The following is a 17,666-nucleotide window of genomic DNA, read 5'->3' as shown; positions in this document are numbered from 1 at the left end:
CCCTACACACATAGATACCCACGCATGCACAGTATTTCTCATTCACCACCTCTTAAGAAGTGATGATTAGCCAATCTTACCTCATTCTCCTCCACATACATAAATCCAGATGCAGAGGGAGAATTGTTTGTTTTTACAGCTCCTTTCTAAATGTATTTGGGTTTTGAGAGTTTTTGTGGCAGCTTTGAACATTGCTGGTGGGCCTAATCTACAGTCTGAAAGCATCCCTAGAGGATACAGCTTAACATAACAACCTATGATCTGCATATACAAAAGTATTTTAACTGGTGTGCAAAGTCCTCTAGAGCTTGCAAATCTAAAACAATTTTAAAAATGAAAGTACTATCAAGCATAGTATACTGAAAGTTAATTTGTCTATGTGAGAGAAATTGTGAACTTTGAAAACGCCATGAGATATAGAGCTAAAGGGGATCATAATTTTTGGCCTTAGTTAGAACAGTTCCAAGATTTCAACCAGAGATCTGAGTCAGAAAAGAAATCTTTTTAGACATACAGCTGTAGCCTTCGTTTCTAACTGTAGCCCATGGCATCTCGGCTTTGGGACCTCACCTGATGCAGAATTTTATACCACCTCACATGCTGATTTGTACTCTAGTTTTAGGTATGTATTTTAACACAGCTCTAGCAAAACCCACTGGCTCCATGACTCAATTGTGATGCCAGATACACCTCTTCATACTAATGTTTAGAATTTATTTCAAAGTTGAACATCAGGGAGGATGTCAGCTGAATTTTGCAGGCAAGAGATCAATAAATGGATGCAGTTTGAATAGCTGGCTACGTTCCTTAATGATCCGTGTGATCAACTGAAATTTTAATCATTTTATTCAAAGAAACCCAGTTGCCAAATTTCTGATCATTCTTCCCACACACTGAAACCAAGGAGAAGGCAGAAAAATAAGTGTAGAATTGCCAAACAAGTCACAGCTACTTTTGTGACTTTTGTCAGCTCATAGTGAAACTAGAACAGATTCTAAAATAAAAAGAAATTGCAAAATGTGTTTTGACTTTTAAAACTCCAAAAAAAAAAGTAGCTAGAAATAAATAATTTTTAGTCATTCTGATTAGAGTTTGAGTATTATTCTGGATCATAAAAAACGTATTTCCCCTAACTCTTGGTAGCCATAAAACTACTTTCTGTTTGAGAGACACTTTGATTTATCTGAGCATATATAATGCATCATATTGCTAACAGGCTGAACAACTATTTTTAAGTGAAAAGAAAACATAGACCAATAAGCCACACCTACACCTATTCTACTGTCTGACCGTATCCCTTGATGCCTGTATTTAAAAGGCTTGCAAGCCTGCCTCCTATAATCTTCATACCTACCCTTATCTACCAGAAAAAGCTCTTGCTCAGCTTTCATTGTTGCTGATATGCTTTCTTTACTGTGACTCTTCCTTGAACTGACTCGTTCTACTTGACAAAAATCTCTAAGTAGCAAACTGGTTCTTCTCAAGGGTAAAGCAACTTGTTTTTCTCAAAATGTTCTAAATTTTGTGTAGCCTAACAGAAGAGTTTAAGAGGATAGTTTTGTCTCTAATCTTGAGAAGGACAAATGTGATTAATTCTTCTGTGCTCCCATTTGTTAATGGAGTGAATTCAAAAGGAGCATTGCAAATTGTTGCCATATAATTTCACAGAGCTTTGTTCTGATCAAAATTTTTTCTTGGGAGCTGAAGAGGGGGGAATTGACACATTGCAACCTGTAAAACTATCCTGTAGCTAGTTCAGATACTTGTGGCTTCCAGAGTAAACACCTGGTTGAATGTGATCCTCTGAAAGAACCACAGTCTGAGAGAGCAGATGTGTTACTACTATTGACAATAGGACTGTCCATGGACTTTAAGTTTGCAAGACCGTGCCGTATTTACTTCAGAGTAGCCCCCCTGATTTCAGCAGAACTAGACGAACACAAATACGCCATGATGGGATCCTTGTTCAGACAAAGCTTTGAGGCAGATAGACCTATAGCAATCCCTACCTCCAACCGAAGGGCTTTCAAATTCAGGTAAGCTGGTATATTGGTATATAAACTAGAATAATTAACTTTTTAAATAGAAAAATCTTAACATAACTAGGTAAAGCAGAGTAGAAATGACAAAGTTTATTCAGAGCTCTCCTTTTGCCTAGTATGTATTCGCTGCTGCTTTATTGCTCCCAGGTTTATTTTATTTAACTCAGTAACTTTCTGAATGGCGATAAAGCCTGCTCAGACTCCTCTGGTCCTACATATCCTGCTTGATACTCCCATTTCTCCTAGACGAGGTCAGTATAGTTAACAAAGAATTTTCATCTCAGCAGGCATGGGTTATAGGGGAAACAGAGGGACTTAAAAGTTCAGTGCCTTGTGATGCTTCATGTAGAGGTGGTTGACAAAAGATTTTATCAACCCATTTTCTTTAAAAACCGCTATTGCACAGGACACATAGGAGACTGCAGTGACTAGTCTTGCAGAAAGCACTGACTGAGAAAATATATTTTTTGGTGGCCCTAGCAAACTGGCAGAACTGCATTTGTAGAAACCCCCCAACCCAACCCTTTTCTATCCATAACTGATCCTTCCAGCACCTATGGCAGCATAATGCTTTAAAGCAACCCCCTCTAGGAAGAGCCACTTAAGCAGATGCATCACCTATAATTCACTAATTTCCTATTGTGCATTTGCACTCCATAAAGTGCTCACAGAAGAAGAAAGAAGTTTATCTTCCAGCTCAGCTGTTTGTTTGTTTTTTGTTTTGTTTTGTTTTTTTTTTTCCTCAATATCCCTCCAAAAACTTCAGGGTTTGTTCAGTTCTGTTTTTATGCATGTGACAGGTAGTTTTACCCAGAAAACACAAGGTCTAACTTCGATAATGTAAGTATAACTAAACAGAAGGTTATTAAGTGATTCATGAATGATCTAAAATAAAAGATGGAAAAATTAAATATACCACATGGCATTCTGCAGCCTGTGAAGAAGGAAGAACTGTAGACTTTTGTCCCAAATCCTTTGAAGACATCTTTGAAGTGGCTGGAGAAATACTAGGTGGATGTTCTTGGATTTCAGGCTCTGCTTTATTGTCAGGGATGGGAGCTATCTGAATGGAAAGAGATGCTGTGTGTATCTCAGGCACGGGGTTACAGGCAGGTGAGACAGGCCTTTGTGGAAATACCGGCACTTCAACAGGCTTGAGCTGTTGCTGTGTATTACAATGAATGCTACTCACTGGGTCACGTGTCCGGGTTAATTTCAGGGTAGATACCCTACGTTTTTGAGACTGCTGCCTTTGGCCTTGATGGAGAGTAGTATTAATACCAGCTGCTGTGCTTGTGCCTGCACTGGAGATTGAGATGAGTGGTTTAATGATTTTTTGCGCATAGGACACACTTGTGTTAGATATTTGAGAAGACATTGTCTTCTGGGCAGACTTCTCGTTAGTGTAATAGGCAGTATCTGTGGGAAGGTGTTTAGCTGGACCGGTTGTTACTGCCTGGAGATTAATTTCATTCTTGTGATTAGTTACTCTTGCTTTCCGAAAACTTTCTTTTCTAGGGGGTGGCAGAGGTGCCTTATTTGCCAAAAGCATCCACACACAGCAAAATAACATTGAAGAAGAAACAGAAAGAAAGTAAATGGTTAGCAGGAGATATAACTCAGTTTGACTTTTATCTTTAAATAAAGGAACTAGCAACTTAAGGGGCTTCATCCCAACATTGCTCAATTCAATGGACAATTGAATTTGTCAGGTTCCCACCACCTTTTGCTTTGCAGGGCTGTACAGCTTGTGTTTAGAAAGCCAGATGTTCCATTTGCACAGAGTAAACTGGGATCAGAAGGGAGCCCACAATAGTCCATTTTCTTTCAAAAAAACAATTATTACACTGAATAAGAATGATTACTATGAAATTGTTCAGATATGTAAGTAATTTCCAAAATGTACTCCATGATCGTAGGTAACAAGCTATTATTCACAAGTAACACACATATATAAAACACACAGAGCCTCTTAAACCTTTGAATTAAAATAGTAACAGAGACAGTATTGACATTGGTATGTTGATCTTTTTTGGACAGATAAATATGTTTCCAAGTTAGGTGGGGTTTTTTTAGTGTTCTAATTATATTGTTCTGCAAAACAGCCAGAGACATTGTCTACCTTATAATTAATAAACCTTTATCCTCTGATATTATTTTCATGACTGATACATTTCTCCAAGTGTAAAATATTAATAAATACTCTTTGAAGTCTGGGAACACTCCTAGAAAGCTTTTATTTGTGTATGACCTACTTTTATTTAGCTGGCTGTCTTGTTCATTGAAAGCAATTTCTGGCAATTAACCCGGAGGCATGCAGCCTGTGTGGAGTATACTTTATGCAGTAAAACAGTTTGTAATGACCCATATGAACAGGTGATTCGCACTATCTGGAAGACATCAGGACAATGTTCCATAGAGGTATCCCATCTATATATGCTATCCCCCAAAACCCACACACAAATGCCAAAGCATGAAACTTGGTGTGTTCAGTTTTACCTGAGTTGGTGATTTTTTATCCTGTAGATTTGGCCGCACGCTCCTAAAACCTTTTGCTGCAAGAGACGAACTGCTAGCATCTCCATTCAGTGTCTCTCTACTTCCATCATTGTAAGATCTCCAAGCTTTTGTGAGGAAAAAAGAATCAAACAGGTTTTTTTGTGATTAGTAGATCTCTATATTGCTATCATCATAGCAACCCAGCTATTAAAGAAACTGTGGAAAAGTTTAGCTACTACACAACTGACATTGCTGCTGTTATCACCATGGAAGTTATAAGAACAGGGCAAAGCTGCCACTTTACAAAATATTTATCTTAAAAATTTAGAAAACTCAAGCATTGACAATACTGCTGGTAGCAGTTTGATATCTCCCCACAACATTCATACAGACTATGGATTTTAACCTTGGGAGTCCTTTTGAGATATTGGTGCTTCAACCCCTGTACAAAGCAGGCTGAAGTACTTTCACAGATTAGGTTCTTGAACTTCACAGCTGCATCGGATTTTGAAAAACATCCCAGCTCACATAAAGTTAGTTGGTCATGGCAGTTTCACCAAATTTCACCACAATACCCGATTAGTTGTTCCAATAATGCATCTTATTTCCAAATCTGAATGACACCTCGATTTTCGAATCAACCAACCATGTTTTGTCTATCCTCAGACCTGAAAAGTCCTCAAGGAATTGTCCAAACATAGAGGGAGATACTATCCTGCCTCAACAAGTTACAGATTTGAAGACAAAATATTGTAAGAGGCTGGCAAAAGTAACACATTACGTGAGCAGGCTGCTAAGTGGAGTGGGTAGAACTTGCAATCCTGAGTAAGGGACTAAAAATGAAACAGCAAGTGCCACTGAAGATAAAGGTGGCAAATTAGCAGTCTGTATTCTCCCACACAATTCATTTTCTGACAACATATACTGTGTTATAGGCAATACTTTCAAATGAGACCTGAATTTGAGGTCTTAACCACTTGTAATTATTATGACAATTTCAGTGGTGCTTTCCTTAAGGAACGTGGATGTATGGAGTAATGAAATCAAATAAATGGAAGACTGTCATAACTCACCACTTACATGGTATTACACTGATGCATAAATAACACAGTGTTTTATTTACCTGAATCTGGAGACTGAGAATCAGACCCTGAAAAAGAAGCATTCAATATTAATTTGTATTAGAAATAAAAACACGATGACACAACCTGGAAAATATGTAGGAGTCTTGTTGTTCAGTTACCTAATTCCCTCCTGTTACCTAAGCACACCTCAGAACATCAGACCGCAGGTAACTGTGCAATGTTTATTGCACAAGTTCTACAGAAGATTATAGTGTGCTGAGAGTTACTGTTATTTAATCACTGCTATTTCAGGCAGCCAATAATAAACAAACATTTGCTGTGGTTTTTTCCCAGTAAATACTGTGATATACTACCATCTAAAACCTAGATATCAAAAGAAATATCATTCCTTTAAGATGAGCTGGAAAGGTTTAATTCAAAAGCAAGAAAGATGTCTACAGATTCTGTCAGGATTTTCCCTCCCCCTTCACACCAGAATGTGTGATGCTTTCTTCATCACTTCAAAGCAAACACAGAAACTGATACATACATACTGCCAGCACAGAACAGATTTGAAATTCTGCTGGTTTTTTGGATTACTTGTAGATATATTAGTGTTTTTTCTCCTAAAGAAACTAAAATTACGACATCTCTAAACAAATTTAAAATATTTATAATATACAATAATTACAGTACTAAGAGCAGTCCTTATCACTAATTTTAAGTGCAACAAAGCAAGACTTTAAGAGGCTTGTATTGCATGCTTAAATGATAAAAAATTGTTAGAGGGGTTGCTAAGAAATAAGAACCCAATGTTTTCTTAAATTTCCATACACACAGTAATCCTAATAACCCTTCCACTATCCTTACAAAGAGTAGCAACCAAATTCTTAATTTGCTTCATAAATTCTAACAGTTCTTACTCTTGGGGATTAGTCTTATATTTGAAAATATCTACAAAAGACTTGATCTTGCAATTATTTTCTGGCTCATTCTTTATTCAGCTTCCTGTATTATACTTGTTTGGTGTGAACACTGCATGTTCAGATTGGTGTAAATTAGTCCACACCACTCAAGATTCTTTGCTGATTTATACCAATAACTACTTAATTCACCAGTGAACCTGGGCAGCTGATACCCATTAAGATTTAATTTTGCAAAACCAAACATGAGTGTTGCTAAGAAGCAGATCTGCCTGTCTACTGAATATTCTGCATGTTTTTATTGTTTTAAACATTTTTAGGAAAACATGCTTGATAAATGATTTTTTAAAAGTTAATCTGGCTTCTGACAATCATTTTACAACAGCATTCAGATCCTTTTCCTTTGAGAAGAGTTTTTAAAGCAAGCTGTCATAAACAAAGTTTGTAATAAACAAAACCTACTTTTCACGCTATGTTATCTTGAAAAAAAACAGGGGACATGAGACCCAAAATATGTATCAAAGGCAAAATTAATTTATGAATAACTGATTTTTCCTAAGTCTTCTTAATTTTTTTCATTAATGGCTACTAAGCATAGGCAGAGAGAAATTAAGACTACTTTTTAAAGAGCACTGTAGAAGTAAGTAACAGACATGTCAGTGGAACAGAAAACATGGTTACCCTTCTCCTCCTTGCAGTATGCATAACACTATAGAAAAGCCATTCAGGAGTAGTATCTCACTGGTTAGCGGTTATACCTGAGGCCAATAGGTTTGGAGAACTCTGAACTCTCTTCACAGCTGTTAATGTGACAGACATTGCAGCACGTTTGCGAGCACACCCACCGCTATCTGGAAGCACAAAACAGTACAGACAGCCGCCCCAGACAAAGGGAGCAAGCACATGCAACGTATCACAGTGTGAGATATGCCAAACATACATGAAAATAAGCATGCAGTTAGGGAACTGTGTAAATTTGCACGTTTGGCAGATTAGCAGAATACATAAAATTTCACAAGCTTTAAACAACAATAAACCTCACAGAAAATAAGTAAAGAAAGCAATATTTAATACTTAATCCACTAGGAAAATATATACATTATGTTACCTGAAAGTCAGCTTAATTATAGCTAATTAGTAAAAACAAACACGTAATCAAGATGACGGATTAAGCATTCCAGAGTAATATTAATCAATAATCTGCACTGTAAAATCATTTCATTGTATGCATTAGAAAGACACCATTCATAAACTAAGCTTATGTTTGATCATCTGACAAAGTGCTTTTGTTCAGTCCTTTGGATCCTTTAAGCTCAAGAAACAAAATTACTAAGGATGGAATAATTTTTTGTTCTTTTGGTGGAACATCCTTGTTCTCCCTCCCCCCTCTTTTATCTAATGGAAGATAAAAAAAAGTATGTCTGGAACCCAATAACATCCCGAGGGAATGACTAGAAATCTAAAATCACTCCAAACAACCAGGAATGGAAAAAACCTTTCTTCTGGATCTTGCATGTTCCCTACCCTGTGCTCCTCTCTCACTTGGAGCCATCATTCTGTTTTATAAATACTTTGTTATTATTAGAAGGTAGCTTTCCCACAACTTAGCTTTTCAGCAACTCTGTCATAGTCGTAAAAGCAAGTTAATAAATATTCTTCCTGATTTTATTTAACTAGAGTATTTTTCTGCTCTTCAATTTAATAATTATTTTAATTTTCATATTTGATATTACTGAAATTTCATACAGGGCCCCACTGAAATCAAGAACCAGAACTACGATAGAGGCCCTAACAGTTTTTATATCTGTGTCCTATGTCAGGGAGTTTTATAAAATTATGCTTAAGGTAGACCTGCAACCTATTAATAGAAAGTATTTCCTATGACAGCAGTAATTTGAGCCACAGCGACATCTTTAACCCACGTCTGCAAGAGAAGTGAGCTCCTGGTATTTCTTTGCTCATTCCAATATTCCCCCGAAATAGCAGAACCCTCTGGCCACAGGTCATGCATTAAGTAGTTGTTAACATTGGCAAACATCAGAGCCACTGCCCCAGGTGTAAGCGGTTCCAAAGACTCATTGCCAATTCCAAGTCTCAAGGCAAAAGGCCAAATGATTTCAGTCAGCAATAGTCGAAAGCAATACGTTACCCACAATTAATTATTGGTGTTATACAAGTGAAACAAAGACAATGGCTATCAAATCTGCACATTTGTTTTAGTTTGCTTACATAAGTATAGAATGGCAATGGTAATTAAAATCACATTTTCCATTCCTGTATTCCCCTCTCCCCCCCAACATACACCAGAAGTAATTCCAAGGAGATTTGATGATGTGCTGATATTGAGGTTCTGTTCGTATCTGAATATTCGCAGACTTTGACAGCATACTTTATTTGATTAATACAAGCTAACAGGCAAACAATTTTGTTATACGGTCACATCTTTTATTCAAAGTGATGCTTTATTTGCATTTTTTTTCCAAGAGCTACCTTCCTGAATTTCAGGATAGAGAAACTGAAGTGTGAGAAAAGGAAGACAAGAAGAAAACTGACTACAAATATTTCATCATTGTAACTTCAAGAAATTCTGCTTCAAATTAATTTTTAATGTAACTGAACTGAGTCAGAGTTTTATACTTAGTGGATTCATTATCTAGCAAAGTGTTTGACATGGCTTCACACAAGATAGCTAAAATAGATGTTGTAATGGACTATACACATATATGCATACAACATTTACCCCTATATAGAGAAGCCCATACGCAAGTCTGTACCTGCAATAACATTCTCAGTATCTGTACAAAATAATGAGAGTCAATTAGCACTAATTAAGACATAACCGCACAAATATACCATATTGAGTTGTGCAAAATTTCTAATAAACTACGGATGTGTGTGGGCAAGCACATATTTATGCATGATGGACTCCACCTTCCCATCTTTGTTCAGGCCAGGCTCCCACTAAGTCAAGGGCATCATATCTGAATGAGGATCAGAAGAATATGCAGTCAAAAGACGCAGTTTTCAAACTGCTTCCCTTATCTGCATGGCCTTACACAGTTGAACTTCAAGAGACTTATTCCAGCCTGTATTCCTTTTTCATAGCTCCATCAAATTTCCAACAAATACTAACTATATTTATCCAGATTCTTGAAGTCAAAATAACACCAAAAATGCTCAAAGTCTAGAGCATAGAGAATTCAAAAACAGTACGGGAGGCTGAATTAATGATCATCTGCTCATTTCTCTTGTGAACTATAAGCAATTAATATTGCACAGCTGTTATTCAAGAACAAATAAGGATACGTGAAACAATCTATACAAAATGTATGCTTATATAAAAAAAATGAAATGTGTGCAAATATGTATACACACACGCACAATTCTCTATGCTTTTGATATGACAAATTCTTCAGGAGTGAGAGTCGTGTCTTCCTAAGTATTGTTTTAACATTGAAGCAAAGGAGACCTGAATCAGCTAAGGTCTGCAGGCAATAATAGAATATGAAGTTGGGCAATAATTCACAATCAAAACAGCTGCCTAAAATGCAAAGCCAGCTCAAATCAGGATGTAGCACGGTTGGTGCCTAGATATTCTTTTGCATACTCCCATCAAATGAGGAAAAGAAAAATAAGCATCCTTAGCAGGTGCTGCAGAAAACAAAGAAGAAAGGGGAGGTAAGGATTATCTGGTGAGACACGTTTCTGACAGTATCTTGCAGAGCAAGGGCCGTATAGGGATGAACTCCTGAATGCTAGGATCAATGTTGCAGACTTCCCTTTAAAGAGAGAAAAAGAAAGAGCCACCCACTGACCGGAAAAGACAGGCAAGGTGGTGGCTTGCCCTCCAGCTAGGAGTATGTGTGTATTTGCGTATGTGTCCTAATGCTATCGTTGTGGCTCTGGATGCTCTCTTCCTCTTGTTAGCTCACCATTCAGCTCCTCTCCCTTTGCCAACTCCCCTCCAACAATTTTTCTCTTCAGCCTTTCTCCATTCCTCACCTTTCATCACTTCTTTCTCTCTCCCTCCCTTAATTCTGTTTCTCTCCACAAATAAGTACTTTAAACCTTTTCCCCTAAATCCACAATCCCAACAACTGCTCCCACTACAGACAACATCACCCTAAGGGAGCAGTATCTCTCTATTTGACAAATAGTCTATTGGTCAGGTCCCACTCCAAAGCAGAATGGAGCCAATTCAAAACACCACCACTTTCATTTAGGAACATGGGGTGGTTTTTTTTCAAAAGACTGTTTCAGAGCCAGTAAAAGCAGTGGTGTAAAACAAGCTGGCAAAGATGAAAGACCTCTTGTGAAGAGGTGAGAGAAAGCAGCCAGGAGCAGGAAATTTTTAATAAGCTTACAGCTCAAAGAAAAGAAAAATGGCACCCAAGCATAATGCTTGCTGATCATTATTCTATCCACTGTAGTTGTGAACGATATTATTTCCCCCTTTGTCTTCACAGTGAATTCAAGTTTAGAAGTCTTTAGACTAGGGATTCTTACTCCCTGTTTGCATTCTGACCTTCTGAGGCAAATGTATAGCACTGATCCAACAGTCCAAGACAGACGAAGCTGCTACCTCTCCATGTCCCCAGGTCCAACCAGTAGTGAGTCTGGAGATGTGTTCCCAGCAGACCCATACACAAGAGCACACTTATACACCACATACATACATGGCTGGCCACACAGATCACAGACATTCAGAGCACTCACACTAACACAGACGGCACAATGGCCTCATCCCCCTCCCCTCTGGCTGAGCAGGACGAAGGTCCACTAATGAGAATATACATGCACACAGGTACAGGGTGGATCCTTCTTCCAGCAACTGTGCTCCGACATTGAGTCTGGCATTCATTCCATGCCTGGACCCCAGGGCTGAGGCTCTCCTGGGACAGTCCTGGGAGGGCCGGGACAAGCGAGGTCCTTGTGCCTCCCTTCATTCCTTAGGAGTCCTTAATTTGGTTTCCTGCCTGCCCTTGTGCTCCTCTAGGCTTGTGGAGATGGGTCTTTGATGGCTCCTGTGACGGACCTGGGAGTAGCCTGGCAGGGCAGGCTATTATTTGAGCTTCCCCTCCTGCCACTGTTTCTCCGAGCTCCTTTGTGGGTGTGCAGACGAGCTTTTATCACATAACCTAACGCTGACTACACAGATGAACTTACTATTATTTGGTTCTTTGATGCTGCTAAATTACAACAAATAATGATTAAAAAAGTAAATTTTTTGCAGAATGCCTGAAACACTCAAGCCCACCTAATTTGCTTTAGTGATCTAAAAGTGGCTTCACAATCTATTCAGGAACTCTGCAGGGACCCAAGAATTTCTATTCTTGTCTCCCAGACAAAATGTAAGAGATTAGTGCATGTGATGACTTCCATTAATAATTTTAACAAACACAAAATATTTGCAGTCTTCCAGAACTGCATACTTTTTCCACTCTTGGCTGTTCTTTATGTGCTTCATCTGCTGCAAACAGCTAACTTGTTTAATAATTTTAAAATTAGATGCATCTACTAAGAATTATCTGTGTGAAACTCGGCCAAAATATTTACAGATGGACACTAGGAATCTGTTTTAGCATATTAACTTGTATCCATTCATTATTCCTCAATGCAATTACCTCTTCCCCAACATCAGCTATGCATGCATATATACAGTATGAACAATAAGCACATTTATCCTGTGTTTTAATCTGATGTGAGCTTCACGGATAGCTCACTTTTTCTGTGACTTAGTTTCTCAAAATGTCTCACCAAGTTAATGATGCTCATCAAATCTGCAAAGTACTTGAAGACTTGTTGATGAAGACCCCTATATATAGTTTAAAATATTATTCTGTTGATGATTGCCTAGTCTGGGTTTAAAAAGGCACACATTCCATTAGACTACTATTTTTAAATTATGACAGCATTTGAACACCAAAAGGAACTATGAGCCAAAGTACCTTCAGTCCTTCTGAAAACCTCCCCTATATCTTAGGTCTATTTCTTTACTTTTGCAAACATGTTTCATTGCCTTATGCTGTTGAATATTCCTTCCTAACATGTGGTACAGAATTAACATCAAATGCTAAAAAATCCCTCCCATATATGGTAGAGTATTGAAAACCAAAGCTCTTCAAAACATTTTCTCTGTAGACAAAAATATCTTCCACAGGGTTCGCTGAGACAGACTGCCAAGTCTGCAGCCACAGGGAACACTGGATTAGAGGAGCCCACTCTAAGCAGTGGATTTACTTTTTCTTTTTAAAGCTGCATATACGCTAGCTTTGCCATTTCAGCAATTACTGGCATCAGAGTGCTCATTTATCTGTAGGAGTAATTAATGAAATGCCTATTTTTAAATAAACTAGTGGCAAATCAATAGTATCTGATAATCTCCAATGCACAAATTCCTGTTATAAAGCAGTGAACTATTAAAAAAAAAAAGCCTGCAGCATTCATTTTATGTTCAAAGACAACATAGTGTAAAAAAAAAAAAATGGAAAAAGAAACAACTAGACCAGAACACCATATAGAACAGCTTCCACCTCAGTCACTCTTTTCCTTAGTAAAGTGATGCTTTATCAACAGATAGGTGCAAGATGTTAACTTTTACACCCTACTCGCTGGATTTTTTTTTTTTTTTTTTTTTTTTTTTTTTTTTTTCAGTCAGGAAACAATCTACATCAATAGAACTGATAGGAAATACCACTTTTTTTGTCAATACCTCCTTTTAGTGCAGGCGGTAACACGCACATTAATTTCAAGCATACACAAGATGAAAAATGTTTTCACTGTGTAAGTGCAGAGTAGATTAAAGTTCAGCTTACAATCATGATATCCTTAGGTAACTGAAAAGGATTTCAGTGTGTTCAGGTCTTTTAAATTGGTTTTTAAGGCTCCTGTGTGATCAGAAGACTCCCAATCCCCAATGGAAGTCACTCAGTCACATAGATTACTTAAATCTTACATCTATTTCTGTTGAGAATTTCTAGCTAACATGAAAAAACTTAGTACAACACAGAACAAAGTCATACTTCAGAGCTGCAGGAGCACAAACTGGCAATTTACCGCTCTAACACTATCCACATTTTTCAAAGTAGACGCTATAAAATGACATCTATCATATGATTTTAACTCCCATGATTGCAATGCACAATGTAATCACAGTCAAATGTATGATGATTAGCTGAGTTACTTCTGAAATTACAGTTCTATGAAGCAAGCAGTATTTCAGTACTACCTTAATTATACAGACTGACATGTTTAGGAAAGACATCTTCACTAAAAATGCAACAGGATAGGACAAATTTCAAATAGTATTTCCATAAATGAAAAACACACCACCCTGGTTAGCGTCTATAAAATAATTAAGAACAACCAAAACTTTGGGAAAAAAACCACAAACTCAACTGAGAAATTTCATTTCTCCTGCTTATTATATTTACAAAGGTAGTGGTTTCAAGTGAGCCAATATATTTTAACTTTGTATTAAAAAATCTGTCCAAGAACCTGGTCCTACTGAGTTCCAGGCATCGTCTGAGACAACGGGAAGTCAGTAAGCCTGATTAATACAGTGGTCTAGATAATGGCAGCCTATACCATGAAAAAGTTAATCCCTTCGACTTAGAGTGTGCTGCTGAAACACCCAAACTGGCTTCAAAGGTAGCTCAGGTCCTCAGGTCCCACATAACACATTTTGCTTATTTCAAGTTGTCATGTCAGTTGTCATGGTGCAGCACTATGGTCAATTATAAAACCAACTTGTTTGTAGAGGATGGATATGTCTATTCTTGTGCCACAGTTAATCTGCAAACCAGACAGTTCGCCTATGGAGTATAAAGAGTTGACTTCAACTGAAAATTTACACCTAACATGAGTGAGGCCAGGATTTCACCAGTCTGCTTTCGAGAGGCCTATTCCCACTTCCAGCAAAACCAGCAGCACTATCTATTGACTTCAATGATTCAGGAGCAAATATTAGTATGTTGTCACAGGTCATGAAGACAACTTCCTATAGAGTACTTAATTTGGTCAATACATCTATCACAGCAACTCGACAGAAAATACAAATCCCTATAAGCACAAAATAGTTATCCTCATCTGATTATGCAAGTGTAGCTAATAATACAGGGTAGGAGTTATACGCCGCTCAATTTAATGACAGTAGAGAATGAAAACAAAGCATTTTTAAAGCATATGCATTTTCTTAGGAAAACGTGATGCTTTAACACCCCTTTTCCACAGCTGCTATGTCCTCATACTACATATTTTTACCTAAAACATTCACATACAAGACTGACACTTATAACTTCAGCACAGAAAGCTAAACATGCATGTATGTTTCACATATCCATATATATCCATACATAGAAAAACATGTATGTAAATTTTATATATGGAATACAAATGCACATAAGCTGACACACTATTGAAATATGTTGCTTAATTTGAGTTCAGCACCAACTAAAGTACAATGAGTTCATGAAAATTTAAATAAATTTGGGACCTTCTCTGCTTACTAAACAACACATAAGAGTAAAGAAAAATCTCACAGAAGCAGCATACCTGTGTTCATTTTGACACTGGAGGATTTGCTATAAAAGTCTTCAGATGTCCTGCGGAAAATAAAACGATCTATTAATTTGCACAAGACAAAAATGTATGGTACAAAATGGCAGCAGGACTTCTCAGAGGGGTGGAGAATCACTGTGATACAAATGACAGTCCTATTTTAACACAGCTTTAATTAAATTGGTACTGCTTGTCCTTCCAAAGTTAAAGATGAGCTGTCGCTTCCATTATAAGCTACTCTATTTTCAAGTGTTTAGTATCTCTGTTGTAAACATTTGCTCTGGGATAAAAAACTAGTGATTGACTTTTGATGTTGAAACTCTAAACTACTCCCCTACAGGAATGAGGAAATATTTTTAAAGGCTGCTTATAAGCTTCATTCACTTCTTTGTGCAAACTGAACTATATGAAGAGTAGGTGTCTCTGAATATTTTTTAAGCAGCAAAAGTTACCAGGTCTTTTTCAATGGTTTTAAGCAGGAGATGTGGCTGTTTTCATCCAGTGATTTACTGTGTCTCTACAGACAACACTGACACTCTTAATTGTTGCTCACTGTATTGCTATGCACAGAATCAGGGCATGTGTCTTGGTATCCACAGGAATCCATTTCAAAACTCCCAATGGAGTCAATAGGTAGGGAATCAAGTCACTGTACATCAATGTGCTTTTTAAAGGTAATAATTTGCACCAAAATTATGTAAAATGCACGCAAAGGTTGAATCTCTTTATTTAGATATCCCAACTCTACACAGTACTCACAAACAAACAAATAGTAAACCCCCACAAAACCAAACTACAACTGCAGAAAAAGCACGACATCCTACATTAACAGGTAACTTTAACCTACTGATGGTATGTCACAGGACAAACTAGACAATATTTTCCATCTACTGCCAGTTTATGTCACAGCTTTATTTTAGGATCAGGAGCTCTAATACCTCTTCTATTCAGGCTCTTTTAGAGATAAAAAGATAAATGCAGAAAAGGTTTCCAATGGCTTCTGCATACTGGCCAATCTCAGCTGTATCGTTACATATATGCTGCCCACGATAACTTACTTTACTGAGTGGGCAGACACACTGGAGCCCAAAATACTGAGGGCTAAAAAAAAGTCATTCTCCCTCTGCACTGTTCCCACATCAAGTTCAGAATAAAACAAAGGGAAAATCAGAATTTTTCATGTAATACAGCTTCAGAAAATAAATTAAAAATATAAACTGCCCGACCATGTTGGAGTAAGGTGGAAGGTATGCTTGAGGGACCCTTTTTATAATGGGAGACTCTAAATACTAATTAATACAAGTAAACAAAATGTTGAAACAGAATCCCAGCTCAACTCATCAGGAACCCTGAATTAACTGTACTTCTGAGGTAACATATATACTGCTGTATTCTCTTGTATTCATAATCAGACCAGATTCTCCAGTGCTTGAAATACTTACTGTTTTTCAGAAAGTATCTGAACTCTGCTGCTATTATTCAGTCAGTTTTGTGACAAAAAAGATGCACGTTAAACTTCTTGGAAACTATGGAAATAGATATGTGGCAGTGAATAAAGTTTTACTACATTCTTTTTATGCTACAGCTATCAGAAAACTACGTCTGAGAATTTCTAAAAGATCTTTTAAAAATTAGGGCAAATTCCATTTTACTCATTTTTTGATAAATTGTCTTTTGACTGAGATTTTGGATTTCTGTAACATTCTGTAACATTCTTAAAGCCTCAAATTCCTGCAGTGTTTTCAGGCTGCTAGAGGAGACACCATTTTCAAGCCTTCTTTTAGCTTGGAACTGAATCACTGATGGTACCGCACGCAAGCTATGAAATGCAACATGATATTTATTTTCAGACCCAACAAGTACAGAACTCTTGGAACGCTGCAGAGCCAAAATGATTTCTAGCAGGTGGCTTTGATATATTTACATAAAGCGTGCTTAACTCTTACTCAAGTTTTAACAGACAACACTCAATTTTAGCACTACAGCTTTGTCCTCCTAAAATTTTTCCTATCTGAACAGCTTAGGCTGCATTGCTGACACTCAGCGAGGGATTGCATACAAATCACTAACATTTCCACATTAACCTCATTTTGCTGAAGAAGAAATTAGTTTTTTGTACCTGAAAAGTATGCATGTAAATAAGGCAATATAAATCACACTCATGCAAACAGTAGGCCTTGCATTTAATACTAAAATTATTTGGAATTCTCTGCTTCTAAGGAGCTGAAGTAGCATTCAAATATTTAATGATACTGGCAGTAGGATCCAAACGAATACAATGAACTTAGCAGCCATATGCCTGAAAGCATTTTACTGAGCATTGTTTCAAGCAGTCTTTAAGATGCTTACTTCAAGAAAGGGCGGAGGGGGGCTGGGGGAGCAAAGGGCTTTTTTTGCTTTGTACTTCTGTTCCTACTTCATTGCCTCCTGTGAATTGTTCTTTGTGAATGGGTTTGTAAGTAGCTCTAATATAGACCCCTGACAGAGGCGAGATGAATGTCCACTGGAAGCATCAGACACTCTTCACTGCCAAAAAGGATGCCCAATGAATGATCAGCTAAGATACTCAGCTTTTAGAT

At 37.4% G+C, this 17,666-nt stretch overlaps 1 protein-coding gene across 1 annotated transcript in view; it reads right to left on the bottom strand.

Moving 5' to 3' along the window:
* Window positions 1–15,127, bottom strand: part of SORBS2 (sorbin and SH3 domain containing 2) — an 85,741-nt gene extending 70,614 nt beyond the window's left edge. Inside the window, exons 1-4 of the mRNA XM_009572304.1 lie at window positions 15,082–15,127; window positions 7,287–7,379; window positions 5,665–5,691; window positions 4,542–4,666 (exon numbers count right to left, since the gene is read on the bottom strand). Of these exons, the coding sequence (XP_009570599.1) occupies window positions 4,542–4,666; window positions 5,665–5,691; window positions 7,287–7,379; window positions 15,082–15,091 (255 nt within the window). The 5' untranslated portion in view covers window positions 15,092–15,127. The remainder of the gene's footprint in view (window positions 1–4,541; window positions 4,667–5,664; window positions 5,692–7,286; window positions 7,380–15,081) is intronic.
* Window positions 15,128–17,666: the final 2,539 nt, after the last annotated feature.

Source organism: Fulmarus glacialis, unplaced genomic scaffold (assembly GCF_000690835.1).
Source record: "Fulmarus glacialis isolate BGI_N327 unplaced genomic scaffold, ASM69083v1 scaffold33072, whole genome shotgun sequence".
Taxonomy (NCBI): Eukaryota; Metazoa; Chordata; class Aves; order Procellariiformes; family Procellariidae; genus Fulmarus; species Fulmarus glacialis.
Note: the sequence above shows the minus strand (reverse complement) of the source record. Positions and strands in the feature narration are given on the sequence as shown.